Source organism: Leptopilina heterotoma, unplaced genomic scaffold, assembly GCF_015476425.1.
Source record: "Leptopilina heterotoma isolate Lh14 unplaced genomic scaffold, ASM1547642v1 Lhet_106, whole genome shotgun sequence".
NCBI classification, from domain to species: domain Eukaryota; kingdom Metazoa; phylum Arthropoda; class Insecta; order Hymenoptera; family Figitidae; genus Leptopilina; species Leptopilina heterotoma.
The window spans coordinates 646807-661991 of NW_025110823.1; the positions used below are offsets into that span (position 1 = coordinate 646807).

The following is a 15185-nucleotide window of genomic DNA, read 5'->3' on the forward strand; positions in this document are numbered from 1 at the left end:
CAATTTCAGTTGTTCGCTGAATATTCATTAAAGTTTTAAAATTTCCCACCATTGTTGAAATATTTACATTTTTCTTATCAAACTCTGTAAAAATATCGTAGAGCGCTTGTTGGACAAAAAGCCAAGGCTGAACAGCTTCTTGTGAATACTCCGTATGAAGAGCAAAGATGTCTTTAAAGCAAACGTCGAAAGCTTTCTTCAAATTTGGAAATTCGTACTTGATGGTATCTATAATACAGTAACTTCTTGACAAATTTGCACGAGTTGATCCAACACACAAAACGAAAGGTTGAAGTTTCTGTTTCTTATTCATTTGATTTAATCGTCTTATTATAGCAGCATCAATGTCATTAGGTGACTGTAATCGAAAATAATTTATCATTTTTTTTTAATTCAATTAATTTAATTTAATTTTAATTAAATTTAACTTATTCATTTAATTTTTTTAGTATTATAAACTGTTTTTATTTATTTTTAGGTAAAATTTCATAACTTACAGTTACATGAAGAATAAAAGATTCTTGACATTCTACTTGCGTTGGACGCGGTGTAACTGAATTACTCTTTTTACCCCTTGACTTTGGTTGATTAGGAAATAGATGAGGAATTAATTGAAGCAGTAAATTATCTTCTTCATCTAAAAATTAATTATTATTTAATAAAAACTAAAACTGGATATCAGTAATATTCATATAATGTGTCAAATATATTAGTTTACCATTTGTAAAAGAATTAAAGTTGTTAACAGTGTCTTTTATTTCTCCAGAATGACATTCAAGTCCAATCAGTTTTAACAATACTCCTTGTTTAATGCTCCAATTAGAAAATAATGCTTGAACGGAGTTTGGATACCTCAATTCAAAGTCTGCTTCAAGCAAAGTGTATCCTGACACTAATCTTAGGACCTTAAAGTTTTCATAATACTGATTAATCGGAAGAAATGTGTTTTCAGAAGAAATTAAACTTTTTAAACGAAACTGATGTGTGAATTTCCATTTCCTTTCAACATCAGACCAAGGTTCTAAATTTTCTTTCAACCATCCAACAGCGTTTAATACATCAATGTCTTCTGTTAATACAATATCTACTTCTGCTTCATCCGAATCTTCAACATTTAGTACATCTTCTTCGAGTAGTAATTTAGCATTACGATATTTTACATTCCTTACGTAATTGGGCAACTTTCCTTCATGATTTTTTTGATTCTTTCCGTTAGTTTTTGCGCGTATAAAATAAACGTACTAGAGAAAAGAAAAGGTAACATAATGAAAGAGTAATTACAAAATTCCATAAAACTTTATGAAACTCACTTGAGATTCAGAACTAAATATTTCTCTAATTTTGGTGTCAACTTGTTCGTAATCGTTTGCACTAGGGCTGTGTGTAAAAAATAAAATAATAAAAAATATTATTAATATAATAACAATATTATATACATATAATTAAAATACAATATAAATACAAAATGAAAGTAAAAAATAACAATAAATAAAGAAAAAATAATAAGTATAAATTAATTGTATTATTAAACTAACTTTCTATTAAGCTCTAATAATTTTTCACCAACAATGTGAACCAAATGGGAACGGCATTGTGAATTTAACAATTTATTCTTTTGATAATATTGTAAAATTGTCCTTCCTTTACGCGAATTTTTCAAAATATCTTTAAGGTTCTATAAACGAAAACATTTTTATAATATCAATATCAAATAGAATTTTTTAGAATAAAAAAATTATTCTATAGGTTATATTTTTAGGGGGTTTTACGAAAATATTTTAAAATCAAATCTTACAATTTGAAAAATCTCTTGACTCACAATCCATTTACAAATGCGCTTAGGTTTACTTGATTGATCTTGGAGTTTAGAAAATTTTCATCATTTTCACTGCAGCTGAGTTGTTCAATTTCTTCATCAATTTGAATTTCTTCGACGCATTTGGACTTTGGAGGACTCTTAATGATTTCTTGATTATTATTATCAAAAACTTGATTACTAACTAAATTTATTTTAACAACTTCAAATTTTTAGCTGCATTCTGGTTGCACAATACGATTTTGATTGATTTCTCGCAATACATTTTCACTTAATAATAAAGGATCTGATATATAGTTTGGATTTCTTATATTGGAAGGTTCAGAACAATCATTCTAAAACAAGCACACAATATTTTTTTATTTTGTTTTTGATTTTATTTTTAATCTTATTTTTGATTTTATTTTTGATTTTATTTTTTAATTTTATTTCTGATTTTATTTTTTTATTTTATTTCTGATTTTATTTTTTTATTTTATTTCTGATTTTTTTTATATTTTACTTTCGAATTTATTCTTTATTTTATTCTTGATTTTATTTTTTGATTTCATTTTTTGATTTTTGATTTGATTTTTTTATTTTATTTCTGATTTTATTTTTAATCTTATTTTTGATTTTATTTTTGATTTTATTTTTTTATTTTATTTCTGATTTTATTTTTTTATTTTATTTCTGATTTTATTTTTTTATTTTATTTCTGATTTTTTTTATATTTTATTTTCGAATTTATTCTTTATTTTATTCTTGATTTTATTTTTTGATTTCATTTTTTGATTTGATTTTTTTATTTTATTTCTGATTTTATTTTTAATCTTATTTTTGATTTTATTTCTGATTTAATTTTTGATTTTATTTTTGATTTAATTTAATTTTTTTTTTGGATTTTATTTTACTATTAATATTTTTTATTTTTAGTTTTTAATTAATTTATGTCTTTCTATTTTATTTTATTATAATATTATTTCTCGTTTATTTTACCTTCGTATTTTGAATCTCTTCTAAATGTGCTAAAAGAATTGCCAAATCTCCAATTGGTTCGATTAGTTGATTCAAGAGAAATGAAATCTTTTGAATTTGTTTAAGAGTTTGAAGGTTTAGAACCTTATGCTCTACAAATTGCAATTAATAAATAAATGTTGATTTAAGAAAGTTAGCAACAAAGAAATCTTAAAATTTTATTACTTTCAAAATTACAGATGTAATTTGGTAGTCCCACTTCACATAAAAGGTTCCTCAGTTCGATGTTCATTATTTATTTTTTAACTGTCACTTTCAAGCAATTTGAAGGTGCGCGCAAAAAAAACAAAAAACACTATTAACAATTTTTTCGTTTCTAGAGGAATCATTTCAATTATAGAAGAAAAATCTCAAATGAAAAAGAATAATTTAAATCAAAGAAGAAAGATTAAAGGTTGTCATTTAATCAAAATGTTCTTAAACTGATAAATAAAATCCTCTTTTTTTAAGATGAATATTCGCATATTGAAAATAAAATGTAAAAGTAATTGTTAAGTGGAATTTTCATCTCATTTTGAGATTTAATTTTTTTCGGTGAATAAAAACTTTATTTTATCTTCATGTCAAGAATTGATAACATCACTTGACAACGATTTATTTATAACTGACAGCAAATGTTTTACGTGAACTGAACTATAATAAAAAAACAAAAACAAACTGATTTTGAATGCATTCGTGTTGTATATCGCAATGCTTCACATTCTTCACTTTCACAATTTAAAAATGATTCGAAAATATGTTTCAAAGGCAGAATTTTGTTGTGAATTCGTTCCACGCGTGCCAAGTATGACACGGAATGTAATATTACAAGGAATGTAATAAACGATGCGTACGCGTTATCCGTGAAAACTTTGGATAGTGAATGAAGTGCGTCGTCAGGATTAATATCGGTCGAGAGCATTCGACTTTCGAATTTTGCTATAAAATCTAGCGCTTCTAATTCTCCGGGATATTTTTTTGTTATTATAAATGTAATATTTTAAAGTAAAGTGCATTTAAATTTGGCTAATTTATTTAAGCAATGAGAAAAATAAATTGTTGTGTAGCCCAAAAGTAAAAGAAATTATATAAAAATTACAAATTAAATAAAATTATAAGCATAATAGGCATACTGATGTATTTGGCAAGCGAAGCGAATACATGCTTTAACGTGCAGTACAATGTAGTATAGCTATATGTGACCGGGTCTGAGAAAAGGGACCTACTTACCAAAATCAACTTTTCGAGAAAAACGTGTTTAAAGTTTTTTATCCAAATAATTAGATTTCTTGAAACATATTTAATATATTTAATATATTGATAAGTAAAATTAATCAAATTAAAGGTATGAATAGTGATTTTTAAAAGGGTTTTCACGAGCTACAAGGTGGTGATAAAAAAAAGTTTTTTTTTAATTTGACCTTGAAATTCAAGGTCAAATTCTTAATTTCAACATATCTCAAAATCGGTTTTTTTATTTATTTATAACCTATCCCAATGGAAAGCTTGCCTTTTTTCCTATGAGCCATGTAAAAATCAGAGTGGGACCTTGAAAGCAGTAGCGGCTAAGGCTGCCCTGAGACTTGGCGGTCCTGAGGACAGCAGGGAGGTGGGCAGATGGCGTCTCCCTAAAAATTTAGTGGGAAGGTCTCTTCTCAATATGATCAGGGACAAGACGGTTCCTTTGTACCTCTTTGATAAAAAGTATAAGATCAATATACCTACCAAAGAAGATTGGATAAATGGACTGACAACCATCCCAACTGATTGTGATGTCTGGTATACAGGTAGATCAAAAAGTTAGAATGGAGTCGGTGCAGGAATCTATCACGTAACATCACTAGTGGACCACTTGTATAAGCTAAGGTCCACTGTTACTGTGTTACAAGCCGATATTATGGCGATATTCCATGGTGCTGTCGGGGCCCTAGAAAGTTTTCATGATAAAAATATTTTTATTCTTTCGGATAGCAAGGCATCAATTTTCTCCTTGAAACAATATGTAACAACATTACAGCTTTTCGGTGATTGCCATGGAGCACTAAACAGGATAGCTGGTATTAACCGCACAACCATTCTCTGGGTCCCTGGTCACAGTGAATTCATTGGTAACGACAAAGTGGATGAACTAGCCAAAGCGGGTGCTAGGAAACAGTTTATTGGGCCTGTGCCCAATTGGGATTGGGGTTTCTATTAAATGCTTGTCCCTGGAATTCAAACAGTGCGTGGCTGACGGCAGAGCACCAAGAGGAAAAGCGGGCGACTAAGGGATGTAGACAATCCAAAATACTCATGGGAACTAACTTAAATCCCAAGAGAAAAGTTTAATTCTGTAAACTCACTAAAAAAAGGCGAAAATTATAACAGGGCTGCTTTTAGTAATTAAATTGTAATGAAGACTAAAACATTAGTTGTCTGCTATATCGACAGTTGATCCTCATGATTGTATTTTCATTCAAAAATTTACAAACCTTTGTAACCTAACATTCTTTGCTTCTAGATACCTTCCTTCTGAACGCGTAACTAATTTTTATGTGAAAATTTATAATTGTATTATTTTAATCTTATATGGATAATCTGCATGCATGACATTTTTTACGTGTTATACTTTTTCGCAAGGACAATTTTATTGCATATAATATTGCTCGTTATATTTATCCAGATTCAACTTTTCCACCAAAACTGTATTTTAAAAGTGAATTTCACAGATTAGAAAAAGATTTCTCTTTCACTGGTACTTTAATAGCTGAAAAGGCTGATTTAGAAAATGTCAATGGTGATATCAACTACAGCATTAGATACGAATCAAGTAAGAAAAGTTTTCAATAGTATTTAAAAATGCAAATAATGTAATGATATAAAAAGACTAGTTTAAAATGAATCTAACAGTACTGCCGTCCTGATTTAAAAACACCATATCTACATTTTGGGTTGTTTTGAGATATTTGACAAAATACGTTTTTATTCATACTTCCTTTAACATAATGTTTTTTTCAAAAGGTAATGATGCTTTTTGAGTCAATTCATGAACTATTTTTTAATTTGTAGAGTGAGAAAGAAATAAAAAAAATTATCAAATTTTCTCATTTTTGTTTCTTGACTTCAACTTTTTCAAAAATCTAGAAAAATTTAGATAAAATTTTTCTAAAAACACAGAAATCTTTGTTAGAATTTAAGCTTTAAAATAAGCCTTCGAAATTTAAAAAAGGTTAATTCGCCTTCGATATATCATTAAAAATGTGAAGCCGAGTTTCGACGATTGGTGCATTGGAATTTAACTGTGACGACTGGATTCTAGCTTCGCGTGGCTGCGAATGGAAGAGAAAACAGGGACGGATTTACGCTGGGAAATAATAAATAATGATGTTTCACGAGTAATATAAAGAAACTCGAAAGTTCATCGTTCCCCTGCATGAATTCGTCCATGCTTTCTCTCTCATTCGCTGCCGCGCGAAGCCAGAGTCGATTCGTCACAGTTGAATTTCAATGCACCAATCGGTCGTAACACAGCTTCACATTTTTAATGATGTATCGAAGACGGATTAATCTTTTTTAATTTTCGAAGGCTTATATTAAAGCTGAAATTCTAACGAAGATTTCTGTGTTTTTAGAAAAATTTTATCTACATTTTTCTAGATTTTTGAAAAAGTTGAAGTCAAGAGACAAAAATGAGAAAATTTGATAATTTTTTTATTTCTTTCTCACTCTACAACTCAAAAAATAGTTAACGAAATCACTTTAATGACGGTTTATTTTACGCAAAATTTAATCAGCTTTCAAACCGTATTTAAGATTTTTTTGTATCTCCTTTTATTTACGAGATATGATTGAAAAAGTAATGGCATGTTTTTTCATAGAGTCGCGTGTAATCGTTCTGATACTCGTGGAGGGTAGTGTATATCATATTTTACAGTATTTTTATATATTATTAACTATTTTAATATAAAAAGTAGGTGAAGATGAAAAAATTTCTATTGATCGAATATCTGGAGAAGTGAAAGTTATTAAAATGCTCTCTCCAGGAATTTACACTTTTGACATCATAGCTAATGTGACTGAACATAACTTATCAGCAAGAACAAAGGTATTGTTAGTAATTACCCATAAAGAAATTGACTATGCATTACGTATTATAGAAGTTGAAGAAGAATCGCCTCATAAAGATATTTTATCACTTGGTAGTGAATTTTGCGATTACACAATCCAGTCTCAAACTCCTGACAAAGGTAAAAATCTTTTTCTTATCTAAAAGAGGCAGCCTAACCCTTACTCTCACTCTTTCCCTTACTATCAACTTCACTCTTACTTTCACTCTATTAAAATCACTATCACCTTTACTCCTGCCCTCAATCTTACCCATACTATAACCCACACTCTAAGCCTTACTCTCACCTTCACTCTCACTTTCACCCACACTCCCAAACAGCACGTAAGCTTTATCTTGACATCACTGTAATATTACGTTGGAGATTCATCATATTACACTGCACGGAAAAAAATTTCCTGTGAAAATTACAAGATTTCCTGTGCCATCTATGAACGGCGGTTGTAGTATCCACAAACGGCTGAGTTTGGGAAATACACAAACTAGAATGAGTCTTGTCACAAACTTCAGTTTATGATTCAACAGCTTAAACAGTCACGCAGCAGACGACAAGCAGACGTTCACTTGAATTTTCTTGCGCATGCGTGGATTTCTTGGTGTTATAACAGATTGGTTTGTGGTACACACAAACCAGCTTGTTGGAAACACAAAACTCGCCTGCATAAAGCACAACTTAACCTATTTGTATATTTTACGAAAAAGTTTGTGTTTTCTATAAGAAATTTTTTTCCGTGTGTAATATTACAGTGATCTTACTGAGATACCAAATGTCCGCCTGGAGGTAATATTACGTTGTTATATTAAGAGAATATTACATGTGAAGGCGATTAATCATTTAACTTTATTATTTGCAATTTAAATCAGTTCGCGATACATTCGTGGCGCTGATATCAAGTGCTAGAGTGGGGGAGAGTTGCGAGCATTCTCTCTGGACCCACCAACTTTTTATAGTTAATCACTGGTTAGTCACTCTCCAGAGGTCTGAGAGTAAACACTTTCTTAAATGTAATTTCAATTTTAATAAATAAACTAATTCGAAGATAATCCGAGTTCTTGATTTTTATCATGCCGGTTAGCCTTCAGATTCAGAAGTGGGATAAATTCAAAAAATTCGTGTTGTGTAACGAGAAATAGTCGTGAATACTGGGACGCGAGCATCGTGTGGTGTGTGCACGCTGTGGGATCGCGTTGAGACCGGATTTCTTGTAGTGATCGCTTTCCTTTGTTAAAAAAGGGAAATAACTTGTGAAAGAGATAAATTGAGAAAATCATTAAATACGGGTTAATTTTAGTGACTGGTGATCAATTGAAAATTTCGTTGTGTCGAGATACGTGAATAAAAGTTTCGAGAAGCATCGAGACGCGCTAAGAAAAGAGGGCGCTGTAGTGAACAGAGAGGTGAAACTGTGGATTAAAAATGGCCGACGAAGAGATACATAAGACGATGCCAGTTCGTTTCATTCAAATGAAATTGAAGATCTAGGAGAGAATCACGTTCCGAATATGCTACAAGGTCGACTGCACGGACGTGAACCAATCATGATGAACGTAGAGGATTTGATTGCGGCTACCACAAGAGCAGTGATCAACACGATGAGAGAAGTGAATTTTGGTGCTGAAGGTGGGGGACCACAGCGCCACCGCGTCAGGCGGAAAATTAAATACCTAGTTTTAAATATCGAGATGTCGCAACTTTGATTCCGCCGTTTGGAAAAGAAGACGACGATGATGTTGAGCGCTGAATTCAACGAGTTAATGAAATCCAATTGTCATATCAAGTACCAGACGAGATTATAAAACTTTACGCAAGTCAACACCAAGTGTGCACGTACTATAACTGTTCTAGACCAAAAAAAGAACAGTGTTCTAGAATAAGTGTTACAATTTTATTATAGAACAGTTCTAGAGCTTTGTTCTAAATTTGTTCTGGAACAGTTGTTCTGTATCTGTTCTATAACAGACATGTAACATTTGTTCTAAAGGCCGTAGCAGTATAAGCATGTAAAAAGTGCCCCCTCTGGGATTGGGTCCATATTTAGGGAATAATTTTGAACTATTATGAGACTTATTTTCACCAAGTTTCAACTCGAAAAAAAATTTTGTTTTTGAGTTATACAATTTTTTTGAAAAATTCAAAAAAATTAAAAATATTTTTTTCCCTCCAAAATGGTTGAACCGATTTTCATGAAAAACTTTTTTTGTACAATACAATATGAACAGTTAATAAAAAAAAAATTTCGACCAAATTCTAACAAAGAAAGTCAGTAAAAAGTCAGTAAAAAAATTTTTTTTTTTTTTTCTTTAAAAAACATTTTTTTTTATTGAAATTTTTTTTGCACCACCGCCATTTTTTTCTATAAAATAATAGTCATTTCAAGAGTAACATATATTTTTTGCAAGATGATTGAAAGGGTACTTCATACTTTAAAAAATAAAAAACCGATTTTTGGCCCCTAAATAGTACAGTTTTCTACACGGAGAGAAGGGCGTAGTAGATTCTACTGACATGGCAGTTAAATCTACTAAACAGAATCGTTAGGTTTGGACTGACGGTACAGACAGTGCCATCTACTGCACTGTTTATTAAGATAGTAAGATACACTGAGCAAACAGTATATTCTACTAAACAGAGATGTGTCGTAGTGTATTATACTAAACATACAGTTGGCGCCACTAACCGGTGCACTAAATGATTTACTAAACGCGTTCTGTCACATTTACTGCAACTCTTCTCTCCGTGTATATAAACGAGGGGCCAACATTTTTTAAAATTACATTAAAAATTAATTAATACTTAAATTAAATTTCTAAAAAAGTTAATAATATATGCCTGTTTATTGTAAATATTGATTTTTTAGTATGTACAAGGTTAATTAATAAAGTAAATGGACGTACACTACCGTCGGGAATTACCGGTACGGCTGCACGCGCACGGCCCAAAAACATGTCAATCACTGAGAAATCGATTTATTTGATTCAAAAAAATTTTGTTTAAATCAAACTTAAAATATCTTTGCTATACAGTCAAACAAATTTCAGTTTAATTCAAACATATTTTTTGGTTCATTTATAGAAATAATATATTCAATTCAAACAAAATTTATGGTTGATTTTAAATTATTTCTAATCAACATTTAAGTTTGGATCAAACATAACATTTTTAAACATATTCTTTGTTTAAACCAAAACAGAAAATATATTTGAATTAAACACAATTATTCAAACAAATATTATTTTTGAATCAAAGCAGTAGATATTTTCTATACATATATATTGGGATCTCACGAACCGATTAAGATTTTTAAACTCTTATGGTCTTAAGTTAAAGATAAAACTTAAACCTATGTAAATTTCAAATTTTTTCTACAATTATTAAAAAATATGCTAAAGTTGAAAAAACTTCAAAAAAAATTTATTTTTTTGTAAATTTTTTTGAAAAGTTGACTAAAAAATCAATATTTACAATAAACAGGCATATATTATTAACTTTTTTAGAAATTTAATTTAAGTATTAATTAATTTTTAATGTAATTTTAAAAAATGTCGGCCCCTCGTTTATATAGAAAACTGTACTATTTAGGGGCCAAAAATCGGTTTTTTATTTTTTAAAGTATGAAGTACCCTTTCAATCATCTTGCAAAAAATATATGTTACTCTTGAAATGACTATTATTTTATAGAAAAAAAATGTCGGTGGTGCAAAAAAATTTTCAAAAAAATGTTTTTTAAAGAAAAATAAAAAAAAAATTTTTTTTACTGACTTTTTACTGACTTTCTTTGTTAGAATTTGGTCGAAAATTTTTTTTTATTAACTGTTCATATTGTATTGTACAAAAAAAATTTTTTCATGAAAATCGGTTTAACCATTTTGAAGGGAAAAAAAATTTTTGAATTTTTTTGAATTTTTCAAAAAAATTGTATAACTCAAAAACAAAATTTTTTTTCGAGTTGAAACTTGGTGAGAATAAGTCTCATAATAGGTCAAAATTATTCCCTAAATATGGACCCAATCCAAGAGGGGGCACTTTTTACATGCTTATACTGCTACGGCCTTAGTTATAGAATTTTGAAGTAACATTGTTCCTACAGTGTTCTAGAACACTGTTACAAAAATTTAATATAACTGTTCTTTCACTATAAACTTGTGTTTATTTTCACTACACGGAAAGATGTTATTATTAAATTTTATAAAAGTATTTTACAAGTGTAGGACAAAATGCGACAAAGGAAAACTTTGCTATCAACAAAACTAACACAGTAAATCTTAATTTAAGATCGGTCTTAAATTCAGCACTGTCTGCTATAATGTTAAAGGATACAAAAATGTTGTATCTTAATTTAAGGCTGCTTTCCTGCTTTAAAATATGACTTTCTTTTTACTGTGAAACTTTAACAAAACGTACCTATATAAAATTTAGTAAAGTTATATTAAAATTTGTTAAAAGTTTTCGATATTTGATATAACTTTACTAAATATAGTATAATTTTTATTAAAGTTTAAAACTTCTAATATAATAACTAATATAATAACTTTCTTTCCGTGTAGAGTGCAGCCGCGTTTTTGCATGAATTATAAAAAATCTTTTGAATTAAGATACTTAGAAAGACTCGTATCGATGATTCGTGAAAAATTAAATAATTTTTCACTGTCAGCTTGCATAAATTTTCAAGATTTTTAAAAACATTATTCACCAACAATAACATCAAATATTTAATTAATTTATTATCAATTATTAATTAATAGGTATATCATAAAAATACAATAATAAATTATTATTATTAACTAATTAATTAAAATTTTTCATTATTTGTCGCATAATTATATATTATTATTTGTAATAAAAAAATTTATATATATATATATATATGTTACCGGCAAAACCCGAAGACCAGGCATTTTGCGAAATGCCTAGGCAATTCGAAAAATGCCTAAGAATTTAGGAAATACCCGAATTTCCTAGAGATTTACAGGCAGTTCTCGAATTGCCTAGGCATTTCGAGAATTGACTAGGCATTTCGCGAATTGCCGGGGCCGTTTTAGGCAAATTATCAATTTGCCTAAAAAGGCTTCGTCATTTCGCGAAATGCCTAGTCAATTCGAGAAATTGACTAAAGAATGGAGTGTATAGGTAGAGTTAACTTATTTTATTGTTTCGCAAATATAAAAAAGTAAAAAATTATTATTTGTTGCAACACGTCGAACTGTTATGGCATTTTGAGTTGCTCTCTCAACCGACCCCTGGCTTTGGCTATGTCTTGGTTTTCCGTGGACAATTTTGAGTTCAGCCATGACGAATTTATAATTATTATCAGCTTGTGATTGTAAATCTATGAGATCGACTTGACATCGACTATTCATTTCTTTGTGAAGAATTGGTTTAAAAACTAAACCACGTTTCCTCTTGACTTTTTTTTTGGTGGCATGTTTCACACATCGATAGAAATTTTGTGATTGTTTCACGAGTAATATTTGCATATTTCTTGCTAGTTTCAGACAGCATACGATCTCGACCTCCGTGACCAGTTGCGATGTGAGCTGCTTCCAAGATATCAAATATTTCCTCTGCCGGCACAATGTACTTAACTTCACCGTTCGTGCACTTTGAAATTAATTTCGACAATCCACCAACTTTCAAAACGTCATATTTATACATTCTTCTATACTGAAGACTGTTTTTTGCACCATTCAATTTTATATTAACAACATCTTTTAAAATTTCGTCATATTTTTCTTGCGAAAATATTTTATAATTCTTAATTATTGAGTTAAAATTATTTTTGAACTGCTGCTTCGAATCTTCACTAGCCATTATAACTAATATGTTTACACCTCAAAGTCAGTACAGATACTAATAATAGTAAGCAATGTAATTGAGTATTGAAGGAAATTTTGATTATTTGTTTTTGTCTATAAATGACTCAGATAATCTATTTCTCAATTTGCCTAAAATTACGAAGCCTTTTTAGGCAAATTGATAATTTGCCTAAAACGGCCCCGGCAATTCGCGAAATGCCTAGGCAATTCGAGAACTGCCTGTAAATCTCTAGGAAATTCGGGTATTTCCTAAATTCTTAGGCATTTCTCGAATTGCCTAGGCATTTCGCAAAATGCCTGGTCTTCGGGTTTTGCCGGTAACATATATATATATATATATATATATATATATATATATATATATATATATGGGGCATTCCAAGCCAAATCGGAAATTATTTTGCTTTTGCATCTCAAAAATATTTTTATTTAAAACTACGTGTGAAAACAAAACTTTTCATTATAAAAACGTCCAATTTGATCAATTTCTGACCGAGTTATAAGCATTTAAAAAAAATTTACGTAAAAAACGTCATTTTTCATAAATCTGTATCTCCTGAACCACTTTATGAAAAAATTTGAAAAAATTCAAGGTAGCTCATTTCAAAGAGTACTAAAAGAAAAAAAATGTTTAAAAAAAATTTGAGATGCAAAAGCAAAATAATTTCCGATTTGGCCTGGCATGCCCCATATATAGTTATTTTTTTATTAAGTATGTTACATTTCAATTTATAATTTTAGCACTGCACATAACGGTCCCACAATTCAAAAGAAAGTTGAAGTAAAATCACTTCCAAGCTTGCGTGGCTATGCGGTATGCGTATTCGACTTGTGTCCTCTAGGTCTAGGTTTCGATCCCCCGTGCGTGCGAAATTTTTCATTCTTAGTTTTAAGTGTTCTGTGTATAATTCTGAATATTAATACATAAAGTATAAGTTTAAATAATTATTAACAATGCTAATAATAATTTAGTCATTAATTTAAATAAATAAGATAGTCTGTTTAAATTATTAAAGAAAATAAGAAAAATATTTTTTAAAAACTTATTGCAAAAAAAGATATTCTATTAATTATTTATATTTTTATTCATACTCATAACCATTTATTTGTTCTATGCAACTATTAAATTTCTGCTTGGGTATTATTTATGATAAATCGTTTTTGTTATAGAATTGTTATATATTTGTTCTAAAACAATGTTCTAGTTTTGTTCTAGAATTGTTACAGACTTTGGTTCCTATTTTGTGCCTCCAGGGGGACGACATTTTGACCTGCCTGTTCCTCACCAGTTACAGAACTTGTTCTTTTTGTTCTGGAATAGTTATAGAATTATTCTGTAACTTTGCACACTGGGCAGCTCAAGGGTAGATTGGTATTAGATTGTATTAGATTGGTACAACAACTATCCAGGAATCGTGAGAAGAACATGGGACGAGTTAAAAACTGAGTTGATTAACATGTTCAAATGTCGAGATGATCCACTTACTAGAACAAAAAGAATGGAAGCCAGGACATGGAAAGTCAAAGAAAAATTTTCAGTATACTTTCAAGAAAAATTAAAACTCTTGAAAAGATTGGGCCTAGCGGAAGAATTGTCGATTGAATATATGATCGCAGGAATATTAGATTTTAATTTTGAAACTCATACACGAGCCGGAAACTATCAAACTTTAGTAGCTTTGCTGGAAGGAATGCAGAGACTTACGAAAAACGAGCCTCGGAGAGATCTTCGAAAAGAGAGAAAAACAATGGAGAAACAACCTGCTAGAGAAGATGTCAAATCAGGTGATTTGTCTACTGTTCGATGTTATGCCTGTCACGAGTTTAGGCATTACTCCAGCGATTGCACAAATCAACCTAAGGAAAAAGGAATTTGTTTCAAATGCGGCCAAAAGGGACATTTGGCACGAAATTGTTTCAAGGTGAAACCGACGTCATTGAGGAAACCAGAACTTGAAAACTGAACGAAGCCGTCAGGAGGAGGAGCAGCTTCTGTAAATGTTGTCGACGAGTCAACGTTGCCGATTGGACCACCTTCGAAGGACACCGTTCTTTTGAAAAGAGAACTCTACGATAAGTATAATATTAATTGTTTGCCTGATTCAGGCAGCGTGATTAGTCTTATCAAAATGTCAGTTTACGTACGCGATTTTCGAGATTGTGAATTTTTACCGAGATCTGACGACGTGAATAAATACGCGGGTATAAATAAATCATTATTAAAAATTCTCGGGTTTGTTAAAACTAAAGTAAAATTTCAATTATTACCGAATGAAATTTCTGAAACAACTTTTGCTGTCGTGCCTGATAATTCAATTTCTTACGATGGATTACTTAGTCGAGATTTTATTCGAAATACCACGGGTTTAACAGTGAACTTCTCTTCTGAAATTTCTTTTACGTATGAAGAACCGATTACAGAAATTTTATTGATTGACGCGATTTCAGAACCAA

The 15185-nt window shown here is 30.0% G+C and overlaps 1 protein-coding gene across 6 annotated transcripts in view; it reads left to right on the forward strand.

The window, feature by feature from the left end:
• Positions 1-15185, forward strand: part of LOC122502184 — a 149424-nt gene that overhangs the window by 125747 nt on the left and 8492 nt on the right. For 2 of the 6 annotated variants that reach the window (XM_043612132.1, XM_043612115.1), the window contains 2 exons: positions 5475-5621; positions 6763-7038. In XM_043612132.1, coding sequence (XP_043468067.1) covers positions 5475-5621; positions 6763-7038 — 423 coding nt within the window. The remainder of the gene's footprint in view (positions 1-5474; positions 5622-6762; positions 7039-15185) is intronic. The other 4 variants (XM_043612140.1, XM_043612147.1, XM_043612124.1 and 1 more) reach the window with 4 other exon arrangements.